Source organism: Corvus cornix, chromosome 8 (genome assembly GCF_000738735.6).
Source record: "Corvus cornix cornix isolate S_Up_H32 chromosome 8, ASM73873v5, whole genome shotgun sequence".
Lineage (NCBI taxonomy): Eukaryota > Metazoa > Chordata > Aves > Passeriformes > Corvidae > Corvus > Corvus cornix.
In genome coordinates, this window is record NC_046338.1 from 18361040 (window position 1) to 18386692 (window position 25653).

The 25653-nt window shown below is 36.7% G+C and overlaps 1 protein-coding gene across 5 annotated transcripts in view; it reads right to left on the reverse strand.

Annotated features, from left to right (window-relative positions):
• Window positions 1-25653, reverse strand: part of DPYD (dihydropyrimidine dehydrogenase) — a 354140-nt gene that overhangs the window by 181500 nt on the left and 146987 nt on the right. For all 5 annotated transcript variants that reach the window (XM_039555944.1, XM_039555945.1, XM_039555946.1 and 2 more), the window contains 3 exons: window positions 9729-9836; window positions 6543-6712; window positions 4697-4907 (listed from right to left, as the gene is read on the reverse strand). In XM_039555944.1, the coding sequence (XP_039411878.1) occupies window positions 4697-4907; window positions 6543-6712; window positions 9729-9836 (489 nt within the window). The remainder of the gene's footprint in view (window positions 1-4696; window positions 4908-6542; window positions 6713-9728; window positions 9837-25653) is intronic.

The window sequence follows — 25653 nt, forward strand, 5'->3', positions numbered from 1 at the left end:
AATTTCAGTTTTACATAAAAATTATTTTTACAAATCTGGTGACTTAAAGCCTGTTGGTGTGAGGCAGATGCTGTGCTACCAGGGAGATGCCAGGGCATTCCCAGCTGGGGTATCACAGCCTCTCTTCCTCCCCTTTACTCTCATTAGATAGTCAAGGCTTCAGTGCTCTGCAGTCAAAGCTACCCAGTGGTCTGAGCAGGCTGTACAAAGAAACTCAACACTCCTTCCAAGTTCTGGAACTCCTGGTTTCTGTGCCATTTGAAGTTCTATAACTAAACTAAAATCTTTTTCACTTATGAGGTCAGAGCTCTGCAAACCTTTTTTTCCTTTGTTCCCTAGAAAATGCTTCTCAAACTGTAGAAATAAAAATTAAGTAGGAGTGGGTTAAAGAATAAAATTGTAAACAACTTGGGAAAAGTTGTCTTTACTGTATGTTGAACTATTCTAGGGGAGCAGTAAGCTGCTGCAGTTTCCAAGCAAGATGACAGTTGTACTAAAAGTAAAAGCAAAATATCTGAAAGTTGTGACTGATTCCTGGAATTAAGAAATAAAGTTTTGCTCTTCAGTCACGATGCAAGAGCTAGCTACTACCAACATTTTCATAAATCATATTTTGGTTCACAAATAACTTACTATTTCTGGGGTTTTTTTACAAAGGCGGTACTTGGAGTTTTCTTGGATATTTTTGCATTTCTCTTTTTTGCCTCTCCAGGAAAATAAAATAGACATTATCATGCTAAGATTCAGTGTTCTGGTTACATGGGAATTCTTCCTCTTTACTGCTGCCTGATAAACAGAGCATCAAACTAAACTTAGGTTGCCAGTTCCCTATTCTGGCTTACTCCCTTGTTCTGCAATGAATTTTGTAGTGCATTTTGAGCGCTATTTTCCATACTTTCTCCACGGTTCTCCTTGGAAATTCATGAAAATAAATCAGAACAAGGGCATTTGTTCCAAAATTTTGCAGTCCATTATTTATTTACCACATTATTGATTTACCACGTGAGGTTCTAGAAAACCTTCCAAAACCCCTAAAAACAGGGTTTTAAAAACAACACCAAAAAAATTTTCCAAAATTCTCAGTCAATCAATGCCACTATCACAGTGGTTAATGAATGTCTCAAAAAAATCGTTCCCTTTGCTAATCAGAAGGAAATAGATTAGAAAAGGGTTATTCAAAGTTCAGACTTTAAAACCAAGTGGATTGGTGTTAAGTAGGATGTAGAGGCTGAAAACAGTGTGAGGGAGTACACAGAACTGCAATTGTATATGTTGAGTTGCAATTTGGAATGGTGACAGAAGGTATTTCAGTAATTCACTAATACATTTTAGGTCTTAAAAATAACAAACTGCAAAAAAGCAGGAACCGGAGGAAAAGTACAAAATTCCTCTCAGCTCTTTAATTTTGTGGGTCAGTTATGATGGCTTGAAGGCTCTGGTAAGCTTTGCAGTTAAAATAAAGCAGCTTGTACTTGCAAAAAAACTTTTTTCAAGAAGCAAAACATTTTTCTTATTCCATCTGCAGTAGTTGGATTTGAACAATTTGTTGGGCTGTTCTACTGGTTTTAGTAAAATGGTAACCTTCTTAAAACAGTCTAGAAGGCACCTTCCCTGTTTCATCTATAAGCAACTTCAGGAGCATAAAATGAACCTAGGAGTCAGTTTTTTTAAGTGATGCATTTATATGATTACCAATGGGAGGATGAATAACCACTAGAACTGCTGCTTAAAAACACAATCGACATTTATTTTAAAGAAACAAAAATGACTAAATACCTATTGTGAATGCATGGAATCTCATTTGCAGATTTAATAGTTACCATGTAAAAATAGGAAACATCTTGTTGAGGATAATAGACTAGATAAAACTTTCTAACCTTTGAGCTATTTCTGCTCAGTCACCCACACACTTATGGCTCCTCATAAAACTTTCAAACATGAGCATCAAAGCTGCCCTGAACACTTTGTTGAACTGGGGCTAAGTCTAATTTTAATCGCTTTCGTTTTGACAGTATTTTCTTTATTCTTGTATCAGTAGAACCAGCATTCATAGGACATAACCTGCTGTCTTAGCCCATACCAATACTGCATCTGCAGTTCCCTGAGGTGCCTTACGAATTAGGTCAATTAATAGAGCTCTTTGTATGAGCAGCAATTAACATGTTTATTCAACCTGCACCTGAGTCACCCAGTCACAGAATAATTGAGACTAGAAGGGCCCTCTGGAGGTTGCCTAGTCCATTCCATTCAAAGTTAGATCAAGATCCAAGTCAAATCAGTTTGCTCACGGCATTGTCCAGATTTGAATACCTCCAGTATTTTCATCTCCATTTTTTGATGGAGAATACCTGAATATTTTCATCTCTTGAACACAGAATTGTGCTTCATTTAGAAAAAACAATGAACCACACAGACAAAAAACCACAACAAAGCACTAAGAAGACAAGATGTTTTGGTGTTGTGGTTTTTTCTTTTTCATTTCTTTTTGTTACATACACTGAGGTAGTCTGGAGTTTTGGTTGTAATCCAGCTCAATGGTGAAAAGAAAATCTGACTTCCATTAAGACAGCTTAAAAAAAAAAAAAAAAAGACTTAAAAGCAACTGAAATGGTATGGTCAAAATAAGCACTTTATGCACTCAAGTCTTAGTTTCTTTTCACTTTCACAACATCCAAAACAAATGACTTGCATTTTTCCTTTTTGATTGCTTTTCTAACAGCAGTTTCACCCAATATACAGCGTGAAACTGAGGTTTTTTGCTCACCCCCAAAGTAAATTACTCTCTTCTCTCATGATCAGCTCACTGCATGACTTTGTTCCCCTCCCATTTTATGTTCCTATTTAAAAACCTCTCAACAATTAATTTAGACTTTGAACGCACCCTAGGAAATACAAGACCGGCACAGTATTATGGCTAAGCAACACAGTAAGTTCAGTCTTTTAACTGAGGTAATTTTTAATGTGGGAGAAAACAGAATCACTCCTGTATCATAGGGTCTATGAATCACAAAAAAATACACTGATTGCATAGGTTAATATTGATTTACCACATGAGGGTCTAGAAAACCTTCCAAAACCCTTAAACACAGGGTTTTAAAAACAACACCAAAAAAATTTTCCAAAATTCTCAGTCAATCAATGCCACTATCACAGTAGTTAATGAATCTCTTAAAAAAATCTTAAATCATCTTCTCCTTGCTTCCTGGAAATTAGACTGGGCCCTGAAGTATGACCCACACAAATGCCAGAGTCTTTCCACAGCAATACAGCTCCAAGAGGAATGGCAGTCTGTTCTCTCAAAGAAACACAGCCTGTACCTCCTGTGCCCTGTAGAGCAGGAGGTACTGGCAGGGCAGGAGGCAGCCCTGAGTAATCAGCACTGTACGTAGCTGGGTGCAGTTGCTATCTAGAAACAGCCTAGGATGCAGGAAACTATCCCAAAGCAATAGTAGCACACACAAGATAGGACTGCTCCTGGAATTCAATTCACATGTTCCTCAAAATACCAGGCTGATCCTTGTTTTTACCATAGGAGAGGGTTTAGACTCTTCTCATGGTTGCATGATGGTTTACCATTCTATACAGCTGGATGTGGAGCAGGGAGTGCTGAGTACATCATTCAGGTTTAGAGCAGGCTTAGATCACTTTAGATTTACCTTTTTCCTTGACTGCAAAGATTCACAAAAGCACATTATGCTAGGAAATTTTGAATACCAAATTTTCTGGTCTTGCACAATCTGATGCACTTGCCAAGTCCTCTGTCAGAGCATTTATACCCAATGGACCATGACAACATGTCATGGGTTAATTGGCTGGCATGACCATGCCCTGGAGAGGCAGGCACATTGATTACTAAGGCTTTCAGAACCTGCTAACCTACATGACCGTCTCCAAGCTGAAGATCTATTCATTTTATCAATGTGTCTTCTGCTGAGTCAGTGTTTTTAACTTTTGAGGCACATTCAATGTATTTGCCTGAACTCTAAGTCTAACCTAGTGTTAGAAGAGAACATTCTATAAATCTTGCTCAGTTCCCATGTTCTTAGCTGCATTGCATGTTCAACTCCCTGCTAAATGCAGACAATTCGTCCAATCTCTGAAATGTCATCAATGTGCCAATTTCTGCATCTTTAATACAGAATTAAGTAATTGCTAATTTTTAAGACTAAACCTTGTAAAGTGCAACTAAGAAATATTGTCTAAGAGAGAAGTCACAGTTTTCTCGTACATGCACAAGAAATAAGTAATACCCAGACCAGCTGAACCAGAATAATGAATGTTTCAATTCCTGTTTAATTTGTTAGATTAAAAAAAAAAAAAAAAAAAGAGATCGCAGCGATCAGATCAGTTCAGCTTAAAGATGTAATATAATGAGTTTCTCTAGAGTTAATTAATGAGACCAGAAGAAATTCCCAAGAGTTTCTCTGAGATCCCACTTGCATTGAGAAGAAAAATATATGCTGGAACTGTACTTCTATGCTGAGTTCCAGCTCTACACAGCAATATGCAGAGAACTGCCTAGTTACCAGACCCTCAAGTTTTTTTCTAAAAGGTGTACCTGAAGGACAAATTCCCGTAAGAGGACCAGCAGTCACAAGCGGCGTAACCTCCACAAGAGCCATTTCACAAAACTGTCGAAGGACAGGACATGGCTGCAGCTAAAATAACAATCAGTATTTGCATTAGTTAGGGTTACCTTTATTGTCACTCAAAATGGAGCCAAAGGCACTGATCACCACATCGGCTTTCAGACGGACAACCTGATCCTCATCTTCTCTCCAGTTTCCATCACTGTCTTGTTCAGTTCGAACAAATTCCATAGCAACAATTTGTCCACCTTTAAGAACAACTTTCCGAGGAGAGAGGAAAGGCAGAAATTCACACTTCTCTTCTTTTGCAAGTTCCATCTGTAGAGTAGAAGCAATAAAATATATAACTTTAACTATGCTGTGTTTTCATAAAGAAAAACCCCAAACAAACCAACCAGAAAACATTTTTTGACTGAAGAGGCTACCATGGATTCTTCTATGGTAGAAATCAGCAGTGTCCAGTATGCACACAGTCAACTTACTGCCAGCTTCAGAGCCTCTCATGCTATTAAATCAAGCAGGGTCAGTAGGTAAATTTTCAAGGCAAATATTTCTCCAATATATTTTCTTATTGTTCCATTACTTTGCATATGTTTAACTCCTTTGAGGGCAAAAGACTTCACTTATGTAATTATCTGTGTGTTTTAAGAAATGGCATAGTATTAACTTAGTCCATGCCCAGATTTGTGTTTACTATGATTTTAAGATTTTTTAAAAAGCAACAGTTTTCTGAGTGACAATCCAGACTTAAGATCTTCTGAATCTCTGCTGTGGTAAAACTGCTTAAGTCAATTGCCTTCACAATATGACTGTCTCTATTTTACACCAGAACTTTTTTGAATGTGTAATATCCCACCCGACATGATTCTAGCATGGCTATTACTATATGAATCTGCTTTTATTTTACTGTTTTCAAGGCCCACTGCATGACTGGATGAGTACCAACATTGACAACTTTTAGAAATTTACCCAGGCTTCTACCAAAGATTTTGGTTCAGAGTGACAACTGATTATAGTAAGAATCTGAATAGCACATGAGTCTGTGCAATGTCTTCCATAATCCCACTGTGTCTAGAACTCTTGACTGAAGTGCAACAGAAGTAAATCATGCACCAAGAAATCCTCTGTTACTTTCTTTGCAGCTCCATTCCCCCTCGGGAAGATCTAAGGTGCCCACCTTCTTGAAACAGATGACCAACTACCATAAATCTTGTGATAAAGATGCATTAGATGGCCTGCTATCCTCAAGTATATAAAAGCATAATGTACCAAATAAATGAAAACAGAAAAAGACCACCAAAATAAGAAAACATAATCCAAAAAAAACCTCCTGTAGTACATATAAATTGAGGAAGGAGAATCAGTTTCAAAATGTCCAGATGACCTGATAAATGCCGAAGTCCAAAGCCAAACTAAACATTAGACTAGATGCTGAAATATGTGATGAATATCATTGCTTCACTGTCACTGGCAGTGATTCAAAGCCAAAATCACAGTAAGTAATTTTTTTACCAGAAAGAAAGGAAAGGAAAGAAAGAAAACCTTTTATAGGCTCAAAAGGCAATATCAGAATCACTGAGATTGCTTAAACAACAGCCTGAAGGTATCATTCCAGGATCTAACCATGATCTGAAAAATTATCTGCAATCCTCTAGTGGCTGTTTGATTCCAAGATTAAAAATTTTAGCTCATTTTCTAATTTACAAGAAATTCTACCCCCTGCTTGCAAATGCACCTCTCTGACTTGTCAGGAAACAGATACAACAGTGGAAAATTATTTAAATAAAGAGTACACAAAGTGAGCCTCAGATCTTTAATAAACATTCATGCATTTTAGGAGCATTCTTATAAACACAACCTTTAGGAGATGTCTGTTAACTATCTATAGTACACTTTCAGGTCACATAGAAATAACCAAAATGCCTTCTTAGAAATGCTGCTATTCCATTTTACCTCTTCTGGGACAGCCCTGATATGAGTGAATCCCTTCCTGAAGACCACAAACACACGACGAGCTCCGCAGCGCAGAGCAGATGTTGCACAGTCAAAAGCAGTGTCTCCTGCCCCAAGTACAATCACAGTTCCATGTATTGATGGCAACGGAGAGTGACAGGCACACATCCCTGAAAGATAAAAGGAAAACCCCATTTTTGAGTAGAGAAACCATTTCTGCATGACAGCTCAAAAGGTACTTGTACTCAAAGCAGTGTAAAATTGCATCTTACAGTTTCCAAGCATGGAGTGTCACTATCAAATTATTCTGCTCCACTGAAAGACAGTTTTATTCCTCCTTTTAAGATATGCTCATATACATAATTTCATAGTCAGTACTCTAAGCAGCTGCATCTTTTATTGAGGAAGAATTCAAATGACAACCTTTTTTTTAGGATTGTGGGTCCTGTCAGGTCGAAACTAGAATTGTGAGATCTTTTTATTCAAAAACTAAGTTTCTCTCTCATCAGATTCATTATCCTCCCAGTTAAAAAAAAACCAAAACCAAAACAAACAAAAAAAGATGACCAGTTGTTGATAGTTCTGTGTAATAGTGTACCAACATCAGTCCTCTCAGTCAGATTTCTATAAAGCACTGACACTGTTCTGGCTGTGACATGATTCTCAAAGGCTATTCAGCAGCTGAACATGAAGAGAAAGAGTATTGTTACAATAATTCCTAGTTCTTCCATTGGAAGAAAATGTTTAACCTACAGTAGCTTTCTACAAATCATTTGTAAAAAGTTACATGGAGAAAATGACAACATTATGTGTTTATCATCTACAGCTTGTATTTGATGATTCAATTAAACTAGAAATACTTAAGTTAAACTGAACTGTGTCTGTTCCTTGGATGAGACTGCACTTTATCACATGTTTAAGTACAACTAACTGTTGATTAGGCAAATGGTTGCAACTTGAAAAAGAATGACATAAATAATACAAAGCTATATTCTCAACGAGCCCAGGACTGTTCCAGTCAGGAGGCACTAAGCTGGCCATTTACCTACTGGACTTTAACTCAAGTATCCTGCTACAGCAGATTTTCACATGTAATTGTGGAACACAAGTATTATTGAAGTAAACAATGCTTTTAATTTAGACATACAAGCAGAGTGAGAAACAATACCTATTCTCTCTCCATTTGAAAAATGGTTAATGTATGAAAAATGCTATAATTTTCCCTCCCTATGTATATGGTGTTTATTTAATAGGATTCTTAGTCTAAAATTCTCTCTAAACTTTTCTCATTTATTTTTAATGAACTTAGTACTTCATACAAATTGAGCAGTGGAAAAAACACAAGTGAAGCAGGGGAATGGCAGCTCAGAGTGCCATTAGAGTAAGAGTCTAGAAGGGATCAGTCAGAGCAGCCCTCCTTGCTCTTGGGAACACACTCCCAAGGTAAATTCACATCTATGTATCTGCAAGGAGAACCCCTTTTGGAGGAAAGTATATTAACAAGTGGCATTCAGAATTAATAAGCAGGCAGAATATATATTTTACCATGAACAAGTCTATTATGTCTATTATTTAGATAACTGTCATAGTGAAAAAAGAAGGATAGAGTAGGATGTAGTATGTGTATATTTTATTTTAAAACTCCATGGCTTAGAGAGCAAAAGGTGGCTATAGCTACAGACAGACACTAGGAAAATTAAGTAAAAGAGACCATGTTAATTAACAGACAACACCAAAGAGCTATCTATTACTGTCAATCAGAAAAGGTTAGTTCTTCCAAGTTCATCCTTTTTCCCATTGTAGATTTAATATAAAAAAACCCATATCATCACATATGCTAGCAAATCAAGAGTGCTACTTTGCACTATTTTGAAAGATGTGGATCACATATAGATGGTCATGCAGACAGGTGACCTACAATACACAAGTGCTACATTGCTACATTCTGCTCCACAGAATTCTACAAAGTATTTTTAGTCAAATTGTTTCGAGAGAATTGTTTTGCAGAATTTACTTTTCCTTTGTTAATCTATGAATGTGTTGCACTGCATATTCTCAATCTGTTTTATTTTTAAACATCTCTGTCTTCAAAAAGAAAACGCAAAACTCACCCTTTTCTCCGAAATCATTTAAGATTAGTTTGAGCTTAAGAAAACAGACAGAAACAAGCATTTGTTGAAAACAGCAGAGAGATGGGACAGATGGGATGCAGAATTTCACTTCTGAAATATTTTGCATTAAATGGAATACTAAACTTTACTTTTATAAGCGGAATAATCTGCTACAGAATATATATTCCTCAAAAGTGTTTAAGAAAAATCTACTAAATAAGTGGGAAATCCTATATGATGCTAAAAGAAATTTTTGAATGCTCAAATGAAAATCAGTTTGTAGATAAAACAAGTTATATGAAGTCATACGTAAAATACCACATTCTGTCCTAAGTAAAAAGAAAAACTGTACATTAATTTCTCTTTTGCCTGAGAAATCTAGACCATGAAGAAATGTGGCATACAAACCACATATTTGGGGCTTATGAGTTCATATTCAGGGACACTGAAAGCAGCTGCGCTCCTTGGGGAGCAAACGCAGCCATCTCTGTGCTCAAAGAAAGATGTAAAACCATAAAACAAGACTGCATTTGGAGCAGTGAACTGAGCACCTTCTTATTAACTCTTGTCCTACTCCTGTTGTCCTGAGTCTTAGACTGTAAATTCATTGGGTAAGGAACAAGTGCCGATTTAAATGTGTCTGTAAAACCTGCAGCACGTGACTTGGGATCAAGTAAAAGAATTTATCAACAGTCTACAAATCAGCTGCTTATATAGGTCAGAAACACCTTCCTTAATATCAGATTTTTTTCAAGACCATCTTATATATGCTATTTTTTCAAGATACTTTATACAAATGTGAAGCTTTTGTCATCTTTTGAATATAACTCAAACTAACAAATATAACGTGTTAGGAGAAATTATTTGCCATACGTTTAGATTTGTATATATGATCATTTAGTTTATAATCTCTGGCACTAACTTTCCTGACCATGACAAGAGAAACCCCCATCCCAGACATATTCAGTGGAAGGTACTTTGTAACTGGATATGCTGCTGTGTAGACAGTTGGATATATTAATAACTGCCAATGACTTACTGAATGTGATTACAACAAGAACAGAGTATCACACACCTGGTTTACTTGCCATTGCTACCAGAGGTAAGAAGTCTTTAGATGTGTAGAATCCTTGATTCATTCTCAGTCCTTGGAATATACTGTCTCTGTTTGGTTCTGGCAAACCTGAAATAGATATTTTATGGCACACCAGAATTACACAGGAAATTTTAATGATCCATATATATTTTGAATTACACATACATTCTCAAAAACATCATCAATACAAGCACTTTTACAAACCCTTGGATGTTTCCAAAAGAGTATCACAAATGACCACATTTGTAGTCTGCAGCTTATATAACTGGTGATTGTTTAATAGTACAGGCACTTGAAAATCAGGTTATTGGATAATGTGTGTACTCATATAACTCGTAACAAAAATGCAGAGGGGAAAGGATTAGAGAGAACGGGTTGCAAAAGCAGGTAATACAAATGAGGCAGTAACAAACAGCTTAACTGATAAGGGGAAGAGGAAAAATAGCAGTGCTGTAGATCTGATCTGTGAGTACTTGTATGCCATCATTTTTGCCATTCTTGATTATTTTCTCAAAACCTCAAAGTCTTGATTGGCTGACATTTATTCCTAGTTATTAAAAGCACACATTTAGACAGAATCTGTAGGACGCAGACAAGGATTTACTTCACAACTATTAATAGCAACAAATACCTTTCAGTTAAAGGAAAGCAGCAAAAAGCATCTTCCAATTACCAAAGAACAACATCTCATTTCTGTGTGAATGGTTGGACAGCACAAAAAGCCAGCCCAGCTGACACACCAGTTAAACCATTTTACTCATGCAAATGCAATCAGGATATTTTCAACAGTCTACACTTTCACATTTACATCTAAAACCCCAAAATATTATCAAAAGTATGTTAATTGATAATTAAATACTGAAATGAAGTAAATGTCAACAATTTTTCTAAGAAAATACACTAGAACTGAGGAATCCTCACAGCAAGCACGAAGAACTGGAGCATACAGAGCAATCTGTGTTCCCCCCATTCTCAGGCATGGGTGGCAGCAGAATAGTATTTCTCCTCTTCGAGACATACTGGTCTGGAAAATCCTAATAACAAAATGTTGGCATCTATAATAATGCAGGATTGCACGTTAAGGTGTGCTCTTCCAAGCAGGGAAGGTTTGGGGTCTTTTTGTATTAATTAAGTAGCAAAAATCTGTCTCATTACAGTGTACAACCAGAACTAAGTAATGAGAAGTCTTAGTACTTTTTCATGAGCTACCTATATGAAGGAAGTTTTTTAAAACCTCTAGAACTCTGAATGAAATTATTATAATTCTAGAAAAATAAAATACATTTTTAGATTTAATAGTTTCAGTGAAACAAAACAAAATACACTCTCAGTGAATTCAAAATGCTTACAAGCCAAAAAGCAAAAAAAAAAATCCTGAAATTTGATCTATATTTATAAAGAAAGTCATGACTCAGTTGCTGAATACCTGACTTTAAAACCAACACTGATCTATAGTTGGATATTGAGAAAAATAAGGTTAAAAAATACTAGCACATCCTGAACTTCAAGACCTTTGAATGCTGTACCTTCTGGGTAGACTGGAATTTCAGCTAATGAATAATGAATAATGGATATCTTAAGAGGCTGCCAGAAATTCTTAGTACAATATGTAAAATGCATTAAAGAAACTATTTTTAAAAGGGCATAGATTTTCCTCTATGTATATATTGCAAAATCATCTATGGAAAGAGTACCTCAGAAAAAGCCCTCAGTGACTGCCTGCAGGCAGAGGACTATTTCTATTGAGATATCCATAAACCAACTCAGAGGCCTCAGTCTACTCTTGGGAGAAACACTCTTGTCGTTAGTGAGATGTACAGCCTGCATTAAAGATAATTTCTTTTCTATCTAATGTGTATCTCCAAACTCAAGGAGAAACCCTCACAAATATTTTTTCCCCACTTATTTTTGCTGCTTTTATCATCTCCTAATGAAAACTATTTGGTCTCTAACAGCATCAGTAATTTGGCTCCCATAGGCTGAATAAGGAGTATAATAAAGGGAATGTTCCAAAGTTCTCGGTCCAGGTTCATTACTAGTTTGGTATCACCGAAATCAAAGGAGTTGGATTAGAATGCCTTGGATTCAAAAACGTTTTGCCTGGCTGATATGACCAAACAACTGCCAAAGAGGTCGTCAATATAAATGGCATTAGCTAAATATTTATTTTACTATTTTCATTTTCGTGAAAACTCCCTGAAAAAGTTTTGTGATATTTACATTTGAAGGAAATGCAGGGGATTTCTTAGCACAGATTCAAGCCCTTTGCTAAGCACCTGCTGGAAGTTGTATTGTACTGCATTCTGATGCATCGCCTTTTGCTGTTTAGGATTTGCCACTGTAATGACTGCATTTACTTTTGTTAAAATAGAGAGACTGAGTACTTCTTAAAGCCACTAGGCAAGCTAAGAAAGAGGCAGACTGAGGCAGACAGAGAAAGAGATCAAGAACAGATAAGATTCACTTTAGAGACACCATTTCATAATAAACATCCACCCAACAGAAGTATGTTTTACAGAGAGATCAAATATTGATAAATAGCCAACAGTCTCTTGGGAGAGAGAATATTTAATGAAAAAACAGCTGTAGAGGAAAAACGCAGTTTTGAGCAAATGGTTTTAGAGAAGAAATAAAATTTAAAAAAAACCAGTCACCTAGGAAAGACACAATTTAGGTCAAAATAATGAACCAAGAGAAATACCCTTTGAAGATAAATCAGAGAGATCCTTTAGAAAAAGGGAATTCACACACTAATAGAAAATAGCCAAGAGCCACCAAAAAAAAAATGCTTAGAAAAATATGAGGTCTTTTCCCTGGCTTTTAGGCTGAAGCCAAGAAAGTCAATTGTCTGTTCTCTAAATCCACCTGCAAGCCATCTAAAAAGACTTTTTTATTTATTATTTGTTATTGATTGTTCTGAAACAATCTATCAGTATTCCATACTTCCTGTCTTTAAACCACCTATGTCAAAATCTAGCGATAACAATTATTTCCTTCCCCTTCACTGACGAACAACTCCTTTGAAGGGCAACCAAGAGGAGGCAGCTTAGAAAGGCAGCTCCCCTGGTGATGTTTGGATGGCCTCTGCACACCCTCATACAAGCAGAGGGCTATGCTCAGCCCCTCATCTTCTGCAGCCAAAGCCCTGGACTTCCTCAAGCCTCAGCTCCTTTGCTTGCTGATAACAGGAAACAAGCTTCTGAAGCAACTGATATCCAAACCACGCAACGAAGCCTCATGGGCTGTGTAAAACTGCATTTACTAAGAATAGAGAAAGTAGAAATGTTGTGAAGATAACAGCTTGCATGACAGATCTAGTTCAACTTTGCAAAAGCTAACCTAGACAGTCCCAATCTGGGTCAGGTGCAGCATAGAAAGCAATTCATCTTGATTCCTGACCCTCTGGTTTGCTGTGCTCTGCCTTCCATCTGCAGGTGCTCCAGCTGCCTCTCAGTAGGCATCACAACTCACTTTGCTTCTTTCCTTCATTTGGTCCCCACAACCCCTTCTTCAGTGTGCAATACCCCAGCACCAAAGTCTCTCCCAGTTATGCCACACCATATACTTTCCAAAGTCCTTAGCCCCTGTAATAGTGGCTTTGGAAAACACAGACTCTAACTTCCCATTTTTGTGTCCTTTATAGATACATATAAATATATACATGCACATATTAGAAAAAAACATCATCTGCCTCCTATCAAGATCTTGTACTCTCTATTCTCACAGTACTGATGCATGTCAATTTTCTCCATGCACAGTGTCAAGCCCATTGTTTCCTTTTAAAGAAAATTTAGATACAATTCCCTAGTCCAGTTGAGATATGAATTGCTAAATGATTAGAGCAAATTTGTCAGATATACATGGCAATATACCAGAATGATGCATAGACAATGTAAGGGATTGGCTTGCACAACAGGGTACCAAGTCCACTCGGCTGCTGCACCAAGTAAATCCAGGCATGTCAACACATCAATCAGCTAAGCCTGCTACTACTGTAACTATGAGCCTGATCTGGAAAGGGAGACTAAAGCAAGAGTACAGGCACTGCACATCTATCTCCTATTTTGATCAAATCCCCTCTTCCCAGAAACAGCTATCCTTCTGAGCCTGAACCTACTGTTAGGATTACTTAAATCTGACATGGTTGGGCAAATTTGCAGTTTCAAATTAACTTCTCAACTGATCTTAATAACTGACATAGAAAATAAGCCCTTGTCCTTGATAAGGGCCAAATGTAGTTTTCACTGGCAGCTGACTGAAAACATATCTCCAGACACACCAAAAAAAACCCCAAAAACCACCAAAAAAACCCAAAACAACAACAAAAAAAGGAGCTGAAGGTGAAGTGTAAATATTCAGTAGCCTACAGGGACAAAACTAACTAGAGCACTATTTTTTCCTGGTTTTCCTCCCATCGAACACTGAAAAATTTTGTTGTCTTCATTTTTAATTGTGATAATACTGAATTTTGCTGGTGAATGCAAACTATGTTTGAAAATACCATGAGTTACCTTTTAAAAGTGCAGACACTTACTTTGTACATTTTTTATACTCAGTCTTTCAAGTTTGTTTTGAAATGACATTGCATTCATAAATTTATCCAAATTCAATCAAAAAAACCCCAAATAAAATGTGATTGACTGGCTATGCACATTCCTTTTTCTAACTTTTAAAACAAGGAAGCCAAATATCAAACCCCATTCACCAATTTATGGATTTTTTTTTAATATTCTCTTGCCATACACATCTGGAGCTAGAAAGTTAGAGGACAAGGACATCTTTCCACCTTTTACCATATCCATGCTTATGTTTCAGAGTTAAACCAGATTTCAAAAAATCACATTTACAAGGAAAACTCTTCTTCTGTCCTTCACAGCCTCCATTACAGGAAATCCTAGGACTGGGTGGAAAGCCTTTAACTGTCAGATAATGAGAATGAAGAGAAAAATCCATGAATCTCATACAAAACTGGAGAGAAGAAACAAAGGATTGATCACCTGAATATCTGCTCTGGTGGCAACGCAATTCTTCTGAAATAATATCCAAGAGGCCAAGCCTAGACAAGCTGAGTCCCATCCTGCTCATCAGCATAAGAAACTTGAGCACAGTCTAGCAAGGAGGCAGCACAGATTCTGCACCAGCAGTTCCTCACCTTTGGCCGGGAATAGGCTATGCCCCTCCATGTGTCCTGGGCAAAGGAGCCATGGAAGGCTGATGGCCAGAGACTGATGTGAGTTTTAGAGAGGAAATGACATGGTCTGATAAATTAGTTTTGTTAACAAAGTTTGTTTAATTTTTTTAACTTTCTTAAAAGGATGCACTAAAGTAGATACAGAGCTAAGGTAATTGCCCTTTTAAGGTAAATTCTAAATCCACCATTTGTCTTCTGAAAGGGTTCTTTTGAACTAACAGAAAAGCACCATTTTTTCCCGTGACAAAGCACCATTTTGTCCCTGCCTTTTTACACACTGGGTGTTCCAACCTGCTCCTTGCGTTCCCATACAAAAATATTTCAGATGTAGCACGTCTGATGATATTTAACACTTGCCCAGAGACTTGCAGCTACAGGTACCATATGGTTAGACTGTGACTACAAAGATACATGGCACACTGTAAAATCCAAGTGCATAAGCACTGCTTTAATATTTCTGAATGCTCTGATCTTCTTGAACAAGTCTTGTTTGTGGGCTGGGGAACTGGAGATCAAAATCTATGTATTTAAAACAGTTTTATTTAATGTCACACAATCCATGATATGTATAAACTGGACCATGAGTTTTAAGTATGTTGAAGTATTTTCTTGAACAATAACACTGAAACTGCAAACTTTCATAACTGTCAAATTTACAGTTTTACCTAGACATGATAGAAACTACTTGTATGCATTGGGACATCCTCTACCGATTTGTTTCTAAGAAGCCACATTCACTATATCCATACTGCTAACATTGCTGTCCATGCATCAATACTGCACACTTTAGAAATGAATATATTGAAATGAATAATCCAAATATGGTAGTTAAGCTGTGCCACACAGCTGATTATACTAAACACACCACTACAACTCATGCTATGACATTCACCATGCATGGAACAGACAACCATTGATACCTAAAGAGCTACTCTCTCTACAGTTTTAAGGGTTTGATACTGGGCATCTAGTCTTTCAGAAAAGTTGCAAATACTCTGCAGTTGCTCAGCTTTTCTCAAGGTCAGTCCATCAGTGATTAACACTTTAGTAAATACTTTTGAGGCTCGTATTTGTAAACAATCTCTCTCATTTTGCTGGAGATTTTTTTTATGGGGACAGCTTTGTTACTTCCTGTTGTGAGGTTCAACACAGTATGTTTTCTAGGTGCTTGATTTTTTTTGATTTTTTTGTTTGATATGTATGTCGATGGAGATAAGTGTTTTAATTACTTTTTTAATGTCTATGCTTTTGTATTTTCTCCCTCTCTCCCTTTATTTCCTGCTGTTGAGATTACTGCCTCATCTCCACAGCAGGTGGCTCCTTCAAATATGTTTTCTCTGTAAGCCTGGTAGATTAATTTTGTAATATAACTGCTCCTTTTCTGTATTTTTTATTAATGATTTATTTTCATTGGAAGAGGTATGCTTGCAAGATTTTTAGGAGTAATTCCCTAATGATGGCTAAAGACCTCATTCATAGAAAATTAAAAGTAAAGGGAAAAAAGTAAAAGAACTACACTAGGGTTAGTCTTCTCTTACCCTCTTAGAATGAACAGTGTGTAAAGCATATGTGAAAATACCCTTCACATCTACCAGTGTGAGCCATACACAGCTGCTGCAGTGCATTCTAAATTGAACACCTATATCCATACCATGGCTTTTAAAAACATCTGAATAAGTAGCTGAACCTGGAAGTAATGCAGTCTGTAGGTCTCACACCTTACTTTTTTGCTAAATTAGACACAGAGACAAGTGTATGAACTCTTGCAAATGGTTTCAAAATAATAGGAATGAAGGAGTCAGATTATTTAGAACTAAATTTGGTTTTATAATCCAATTTCTCTTTGATTATCAATTGTCCAAACCCAGTTTAGAGGTAGCCAAAATTCACAGGAGCTAGACATCAGAAAGTGCAGATGGGAATCACAGGCAGAATTGAGAATCAATCCATGTGAGTGATGGAAATTAGGATTATGACAACACAATCAGTGTTACCTGTCTGAGCATGGGATACAAAACACTGCAGCCTTGTCGTTCTGCCCTTGCAACATTTAGTGATCCCATGATCAGATCAGACTGACATCTAATGTCGACCAAAGTGTCCAAAGGTGAACCATAACTCATTAGCCCCATCAGATATAGAGTCCACCCCAAATTTGATTTTATTGTAATCAGTCCAGCCTTAGACAAGGCTTTAGACTACCCTCCACTGCCTACCTCCAGTCTTAATTGCTGTTTTTAATTTTATTATGGTCAACATATGGGACCTGCACTTTGAAATTTAATGGGGTAATACTCAAGCATGACTAAAATAATGTATTTTAATGAAAAAACATCTGTGTTTCAAGATGGTAAAACAAAGACCTGGAGAAATTATGTAATAATTGTTCAAATCTCAATATCTGGCTATTCAGGCAAGCACCATGAAGATTTTGAACTCAAGGTTTTGAGCATTTATCCTCTAAGAGAACTCTTAAAATGCATACCTCAGAACTGAAGCATACTGTATCACTAAGTGTTTTTAAAACATAATTCTTTAAAGGACACGCTAGAAGAAGTGATACTAGGTTGTACAAACAAATACAGATTTCTAAATTAAGAAACAGATGGTAATTCTAGCCTTTCTTCTGTGTTTGGAAACTGATACTTAATGTTCACCATATCTGAAGTAATCGAGTTGAGGATGCTAGGAAGTTAGCTGGTAGCCCCAGCAAATGAACTTGCTGGAATGTGAAGATCACTGTGAAGTAAACCTTATCACAGAAAAGGATGAATGCAGATATCTGCTTACCTTCCCTCTGGTTCTGTTCTGCCTGTTGTTGTTTATTGTAGGACTTAAAGCACTGAAACTGTTTGCTATGAATCTTGATTTGTAGAACATACGAGTTCTGTAAATTGTAATACAGAGTAACTGAAGAAACATCTGCTGTAAAAAATAAAGTGGAATATTGCTGCAAACCTTTCTTAACTCATCTTGGTAACATTTATTATACTGGCGACAAATTTGAAAAGGTCGCTAGTGAAAATGCATTTAGCAGTCTGAGTCCAATCCATCTCTACCACAAGAATGTATCATTCCACCCAGGAGCAGAGCTTGTTTCAGTCTGCTTACAATAGAGCTAAACTGGACTTTAGTCCTGGCTGGAATTTGGTCACTTCCCACCATGGACTTGAGCTGTCATTTTTCAGGAGCATTCTTGAACCAGGAATGCTGAAGTTTCAGATCTGACATGCTAATGTTGTCAGTTCCTTCCCCTCTTTCTTCTACAAGTTTGTTCCTAGCAGTAACCTGCCAATGGAAAGACAGGGGGCTGTGTTTCCTCCAGACACCACCCAGATAATATTTGCCAGTGGGATACACTGCACCACCCTAGAGGAAAAGAAGCTAGACCCAGCGCTTACTCGTGTTCAGTAAACACTGCTGAAGCGGCCACAAAGCAAGATCACCTCCTCAGGGACCATCTAGCAGTAACTTGAAGGACACACAAAAATCTATCATCTCAGAAACTGTATGTCACAGTGAAGTGATTTTTATACAGCACAGAAAATCCAAATATGTGGAAGCAAAAGCAAAATAAACTGGATGGTGAGACTGGGAGTAACAGACTCCTGAAAAGAAAGCAGAAAATATTACCACACCTGTTTGCAATGGAACCAATGTCTTTCCCCAAGGAGACTCATTATAACTTAACTGTCTAATATGCCCTGTTTATAAGCAGTCATGCTGCTATACTGAAATAATCTAAGCAAATGAAAATTTACAAAGGGAAAATCAAACAGCATAGCAAAGATGTATTCATATGTCTCCCCATTTCAAAACATGGGGAAAAATCTTGAAAAGCTGGATCAATAGTGGCTACATAAAATAAATAGACAGGGAATGGGTATGAGAGCAATGAGAATGGAAATGAGAGCAAAACTGGTGATAAACATTCTCAAAGAAAAAAACACAAATACTTAGTTGGCATCATGAAGAAAAACAAATACTAGGCCTCTACAGTATTGCAAAGCAACAGCTGAAAGAACCAAACCATCAAAGGCAGCAAATTCATCCTGTAGAAATATATGAGGACTAATTAATTAATTAATAATCTGGAATAACACCTTTGTTAGATCACAGGCACTGCACAGGAAGAAGTTGCAATGAGATATACTGAGACAACATCAACTTATATTACCTAAAAGCAACCTGCATTTTTGATATATTAGGAATATAATAGACAATAGGTGGTATCTGTGTTTGAAATCTAAACACTGATTTTTATAATATTGTTTCCTAAATTTGGTGGAATAAAGCAGCAAAGACTCATAGAAATATCTAACTACAGCCATTTCTCCACAACTATTCCTCTGTTTCACACTACTTCCATAGCTCCCATTCTGTTTCAAGATAGTGACCATGAAACAATAGGCTGAGTCAACCACAGCTTTGCACCCTGTATAATTGGATCTATATTAAATATTTGTAAAAACTTACTTCTCTAGGAAAAAAATCCCACATGCTAAGTAATATTTGCAAAATACAGCACAGCACTTTCCAGTCATTCCTATTTTCAAAACATTACAAGGATTCATCTTTTCTTTTTTCATATGTAGAAGTCTTCAGTGTAACTCAGCAAGGTCTTCCAAAAGCTAATGAATGATTAGCACTCTGTGAAATTTCAATATAGGAAACAAATATTTTTTCCCAGTTCTTTGTTAATATATTATATTGTCTCACCTTAAATCTTAGCATGTTTATATACTGGTTTTGTCCACATGAAAGAACAAAAGGATGCTATAAAACTTATTCAGTAATTACTCCTGTGTTGTTCCGCCTACACTGCATTTTTTACTCACTTCAGGTAAACCATCTCTACATATATTTTAAAATGATGCCTCAAGAAAAGACTTTTAAATGTTATTCATTATCCTGCAGCACAGATCTACAACTGAAAACCTATCATCAGTGCATTCTGATAAAAAGGTAATAATTACATCTTTTTTTTCCCTTTTTCTACAGCACAATATTTGACCTACGATAAAAAAACCCATCCTATCAAATTTCCATTTATTATTTCTACCTGAAGGGCTTTGCCAGCTCACACAAACATAAATCTCCATTTGTCAGGTTTAAACTGTACCTGTCCCAGATGCTATGAGACTTCATAGCTCTTGTCCCTCAAAAATTACCAAATAGCATCATGCAACATAACCTCCCTGCAGCCTCCCCTGACCCTTGCAATCAATAATATCCGTAACCTGTGTGGCAACAGTTAAGTAGTACAGGAGCCATGCACTATCCCAGTTAACCACATTGAGCTGTGATACTCAAATCTGCTCCCTTGTGTCTGCTGTGATCAATTTTAATCTCTGCACCAAGAATAAAAGAACGCAGCCCCTTGTTTCCGAATTCATCTGAAACGGATGTTATAGATTTGTAGGTCTGCACAGGAGCTGTGGGTTTAATACAACCAGCAGCTCAAGGAAAGAACACATCTAAGCTATCATTCATTCTCATTACCCTCAGTGCATTTTGGATCTTCAGAAGCAATAAGAAACACAGGAAAATGCACATGTACTGACTTTAGGCAAGCTGATTTTGTTAAAATAACATCAGGTAACTGTTCTTTGCTAGAGCTTTATGCATTACTGCCAGGTAAGCTGGAGGTCAGTCTTTCCATTACAATTACTTTGCTTAAAGGTTTATGAATAGGCTGCCAATATTAATTTCTTCTGGAAATTTGTCATATACAGTAAATTAAACAGAAATTCCCTAGAAATAATAAAGCCTAGCTCTGCTGAGTTAAAAAGAAACAATTATTTCAGAAAGAAAGAATAAATCAGGTTTCTGATGGTATTTGTTCTCTCACCTCCAAACTAATTTTATTTAAAAGCTGGCAATTTTGCCAGCCAATTAGACTAATTAGACAATGGCATCTGAATGTAGAACAGGAAGAGAGTAACTTTAGAAACCTACTCCAGTAGAAAAAGTGCTTTTTGAATCTGTCACACTACCAGAATTCATGTTTCCAGAGTTCTCGTAACTGCATATTTATAGACTTGGTTATATTGGCTCCTCATCAGCAGCTCCAGTGCCATGAATCATCCATCAAAACATTTGAGAAGATTTTCTTACTCATTTCTTTAAAGCAACATTCTGAAGAGACACTTTCAACATGATTATGCTCCAGTGTTCACTATCAATTATGAAAAAAAGCACACAGTTTTATAATTGCAGGTGAATAATAAGTATGTGTCATCAGAGGCTTTATCTTCTCAGATTGTCACACACTGTGTGTCAGTACAGAATACCCTGCAACAAATATGACATTCTTGTAACATGATGGAGGGTCAACGAGCTTTCTCACTCACGCGATTTACCCCCTACACATCAATGTCCTTATCATTAAGTACATATTTATCTCCCTTTCCTTTTAAAGGCAACTGTAGTAAGGAGTTTCACGTAAATATTCTGTTAAAGTGATATTCTCCTACACAAGTAGATCAGCTCAGAAACATTACAGCGACTGCACAGCTACCCCTTCATACTTTCACATACTGGAAATAACAAAGCAAGTTCATACTTTGACCAACTCCTATTCTGAGTAAGGGTAAATGACAGAAAAAACTCATGAATTGTCCTAAGTTTTTTTAATCTATTAATTAAATCTGAATTCCTTTCTCAACAACAACATATACGGTATTTCATATAAAATTTTATTTAAAAGACAGAGTGTCTTTATTAACTAATTTTCATCAAATGCCTGCATTGGGCACTTCTCATACTGCTGACAGGGCACTAAATCTGAGACTTTGGGTCAGAAATATAGTGCAGTGGAACCTCAGATGCTTTATGGTTACTATCTAGAAAACAGAGAAATGGTGGTGCACATCTCCAAATGCCTCCTCAATGACCAACAGTCAGGAACATGAAATGAAACACGGTCACTGAAGATCATGGGTCAGGTACTTGGCTTGTAGGTTCAGATACCTGCACAGGCGTGCACAGAAGCTTCCTCTTCCTCTTAAATTTATGCTCTTGGTGGGGAAGAAAAACACCCAAAATGGGAAATTTATACTTATGTTAAGCAGCAAATTTTTGTGATACTTAAAGCATCAGTGAGGTAGGACTGTATGTCTCTTTTCACTCCATGAAGAGATGGCTATGACACATGTCAGGAAGTTAAAACAAGACACCTCAAATTACCTGCAGTGATGGTGCAAATACTCCCAAGGGAGCATGTATTTCCTCTGACATGGCATTCAACCCATGCTAACACCAACCAAGGCACACAAATTTACCTGGGAGTGAGCCTGAATCCTTAATGTCTGCTTGGTGCACATTTTTGTATTTGCAGTACTACAACAGGAAGAGTCTCTCCCAAAAGAGTTTCAAATGGTAACAAAAACCAGATCAATAAATAGAAAATCATATTACACAGTCCCACTAGGTCTCTCTAACAAGGATTTCTCTCTGAAATGTTCATGCTTGTCTAGTGCTGCTGCTTTTAATCCTTTCACACCAGTGGGTCCTACATGCTTGCATTAGTGCTAATGTAAAACAAATGAACATTTTATACAAGGATATCCACTCTCCCCAAGTAAAGTGGTTAATACCAAAGTAAGCTTTAAGAATGCAAATTATTTTCCCTGTGTGGCTGAAAAACTACATGAGTTGTTAATTTAAAAATTATTAGCATATAAAATCATAATTATCTCTGCAGTTAATGTACAGTTCACTGACAACTTTTTGGACCATTACAATTAAGAAAGGCAGCATCTTTAATGAAGTTACAAAACGCATTGTTTATTAAATAGCAAAATGTATCTTTAATTAATTTAAATATTACAATCCGATGAAAAATTATTTCATAAACCTCAAGACAAATTATGTCAGAGATGGAGTATGCATTTTGTTCCCCTATGAATCCTAAGCAGCACTTTCAATTTGCTCACATGTTTCTGTTGTATGCAAATCTGCTCTTGAAATTGCTTTCAAGTGCCTAAATCCAATGGCACTAGCATAAATCTAAGATGCAGTTTGTGCTATTCTTTCTTTTTTAAAAAAGATTTAATTTCTTGTCAAACGTAGAATTTGGCAGTTCTAGTAAATGCAGCTTTTCTATTAATCCATCAGAAGAAAACTGAGAACAGATTTCTGTGAGAGTCACAAAACCAGGCTCATTGAAATATAGACTATTTGGGGATCTACTGAATTATATCGATTTGCTGTTGTGTTTTGAACTAAAAGGTAACTTTTATTCAAAACTGTCAAAGGCTTTGAAAACATGCTATAATGCCAACATATAAGCACAGACTAAGCTAATTTTAAATATTCTTTTTTTTTTCTTTACACAAATTAATCTCTGCACACTGTCAAGAAACTTTTTGCTCTCTGTCCATAGTTAGACTTACCTGCTTGATATTGCTCGCCACTATCTGAAATGGCTGAGAGCTGCACAATTAAAGAAAAAGTTTAGCTGTTCACAGCATTAGGCTCTTCATTGCACTTTGGATCCAGCCCAGACCAAAGTCAGTATTAAAATGTATTGATTTCTGGATCACTAAGACAAAATTAATACATTCAACATCAATTATGTCAACATCAACTTGCCACTGAATATTTTGACAGTTTGGAAACCCTCAGTTAGCTATCGGACTTTCCTGGGCTAATCAATAAATTGGGAAAGCTGATATTATATTCAATTTCTTTATGCTAAAACATTGCCACATTCTATCTACATCTGCTTTACCAGAAATATTTTCTGTGCAAAGCATGAAGGAGAAAAAACTCTTCGGTGTAATATTATAATAGTAAAACTGAAGTTTTAACAAGCACCAAACTTTTTTTAAAAATCTTCTGACAGTAGTAAAAAAATTGATAAATTACATAATTACATGCAATTATAAAATACAACCACAGATAACATGTTTAGAGTTGAAATAAAAATACGCAGATCAAAAGATAATAAACTTGCTTACTTTCACATTTGTACAAAAATTTTTGAACATAGAAACCCATCTAGAAACATAATTGGAATTCTCTTGTGACTACCCATGTGCCAGAAGAAAATTCTAGCAGGGATTTGTAGGCAAGTTGGGTAGTGAAAATCAGATACGTTTGTGAAAGCACTCACAATAAAATCAAGTTTGAAAAAGGTTTCCCTGCAGAAATCTGACGTTAACTGTAACACAGTTACAGGTGTTAAGGACCAAACAGGACAGTACTTGAAACAAACTCCTTCCTAGGTGTGCACCTAAATACTCTCATTGATTTGGGCCTAAGTACCTTCGGGACCCATCCCTTGTCTGCCAAAAGATCTGTATGTCTGTACATTACTGATGCAGAGGAAAAGAACCTCAGGAGTGCCAGGAGACTTTCAGAGCAAGCATTCTTATGTATTCTGAGATGTTCAAAACTGGATATGGTCCTAGGCAACCTGCTCCAGCTGACCCTGCTTTGAGCTAGGGGGCTACACTAGACAATTGCCAAAGGTCCCTTCCAATTATTTTACAATTCTATGAAATATGCCCTGGTTGAGGTCCTAAGCCATGGAAAGATTTCTGAGGTTTTCATCTGCGATTTAAAAAATCCACTACTACAGTTAAGTAAAAGAAAAGTATTCCCTATCAGGTGACCAGACACTCATAGAACAGAGAAATCAACAGCAGGTATGCTTCCATCAGTTACAGAGCTCTCCTAGCCAGTGGCAGGGTACCAGGAATCAGACCCCTTCTTCCTCCACCCACGCTACAAAGAAACAAAGCTCAGCCATGGAGAACTAGAAAACACAGATCTCACACAAGGGTCGAGAGCTAATTTCTGAAATGTCTTCCCTCCAAAACCTCCTTCCATCCTTCTAATTAGTACCACACATACTTGTTCGCAGAAAGCACATCTTACTACACAGTCCCTTTCCTAGTAAGTGATGGAATTGGGCTTGCCTTATTCAACAAAATGACTCAATAATCTTGTAAAATCAGAGTGTAGGAAAAGGACAGTGACTTTAAACCAAAAACTGAATACAATTTTCCTCCATTCACAGATGATTTCAGTCGTTAGCATTTAAAAACAACTCAAATATCACTACCTACAGCTGTGGATGTTTGCAACATGTAACAACAGTAATTCTACCTCTCATGTCATTTTATAACAGGTTACGACTGATACTGATCAATGCTGGAGCCTCCTTAAAGTCCATGTAAAAATCCCACCACACAGATGGAAAAACTTGACTTGTACCTTCACTGCCCTATTGATAAAATTATCTTTTAGAAGTGCAGCATAACCAAATCAGTTATATGGAACCAAGACTTTTACACCAGTATTTTAAATTATAAATTAGTTTTGCTTTACATATAAAATTAGACATAGAATGACTTTAATTAACCTTAGCAACAACAACAGTTGTGTGAGGAGAGACTCAGATAAACAGAATCGTGTGCTAAAACAAAGTCTACCTCTGATTCTGCATTCTTTATTTCTGATTATAGTATACATATAAATAGAAAGCAAGTATTGACTTATGCATTCAAATGCAAAATCAAATCTGCATGTTGAAGGTATAGCATGTGGGATGAAAGTTTGTTAACCCTGCACTGACAACCACATCACCAAGCATACGCACAGATACAGCTCCATACCTTTAAGTACATGTCTTTCCAAAAGCTCATGCTCTCCAATTTTTGGAGGGATGGATTATGATTATAATAACTCTTGAGCCTAAAATTA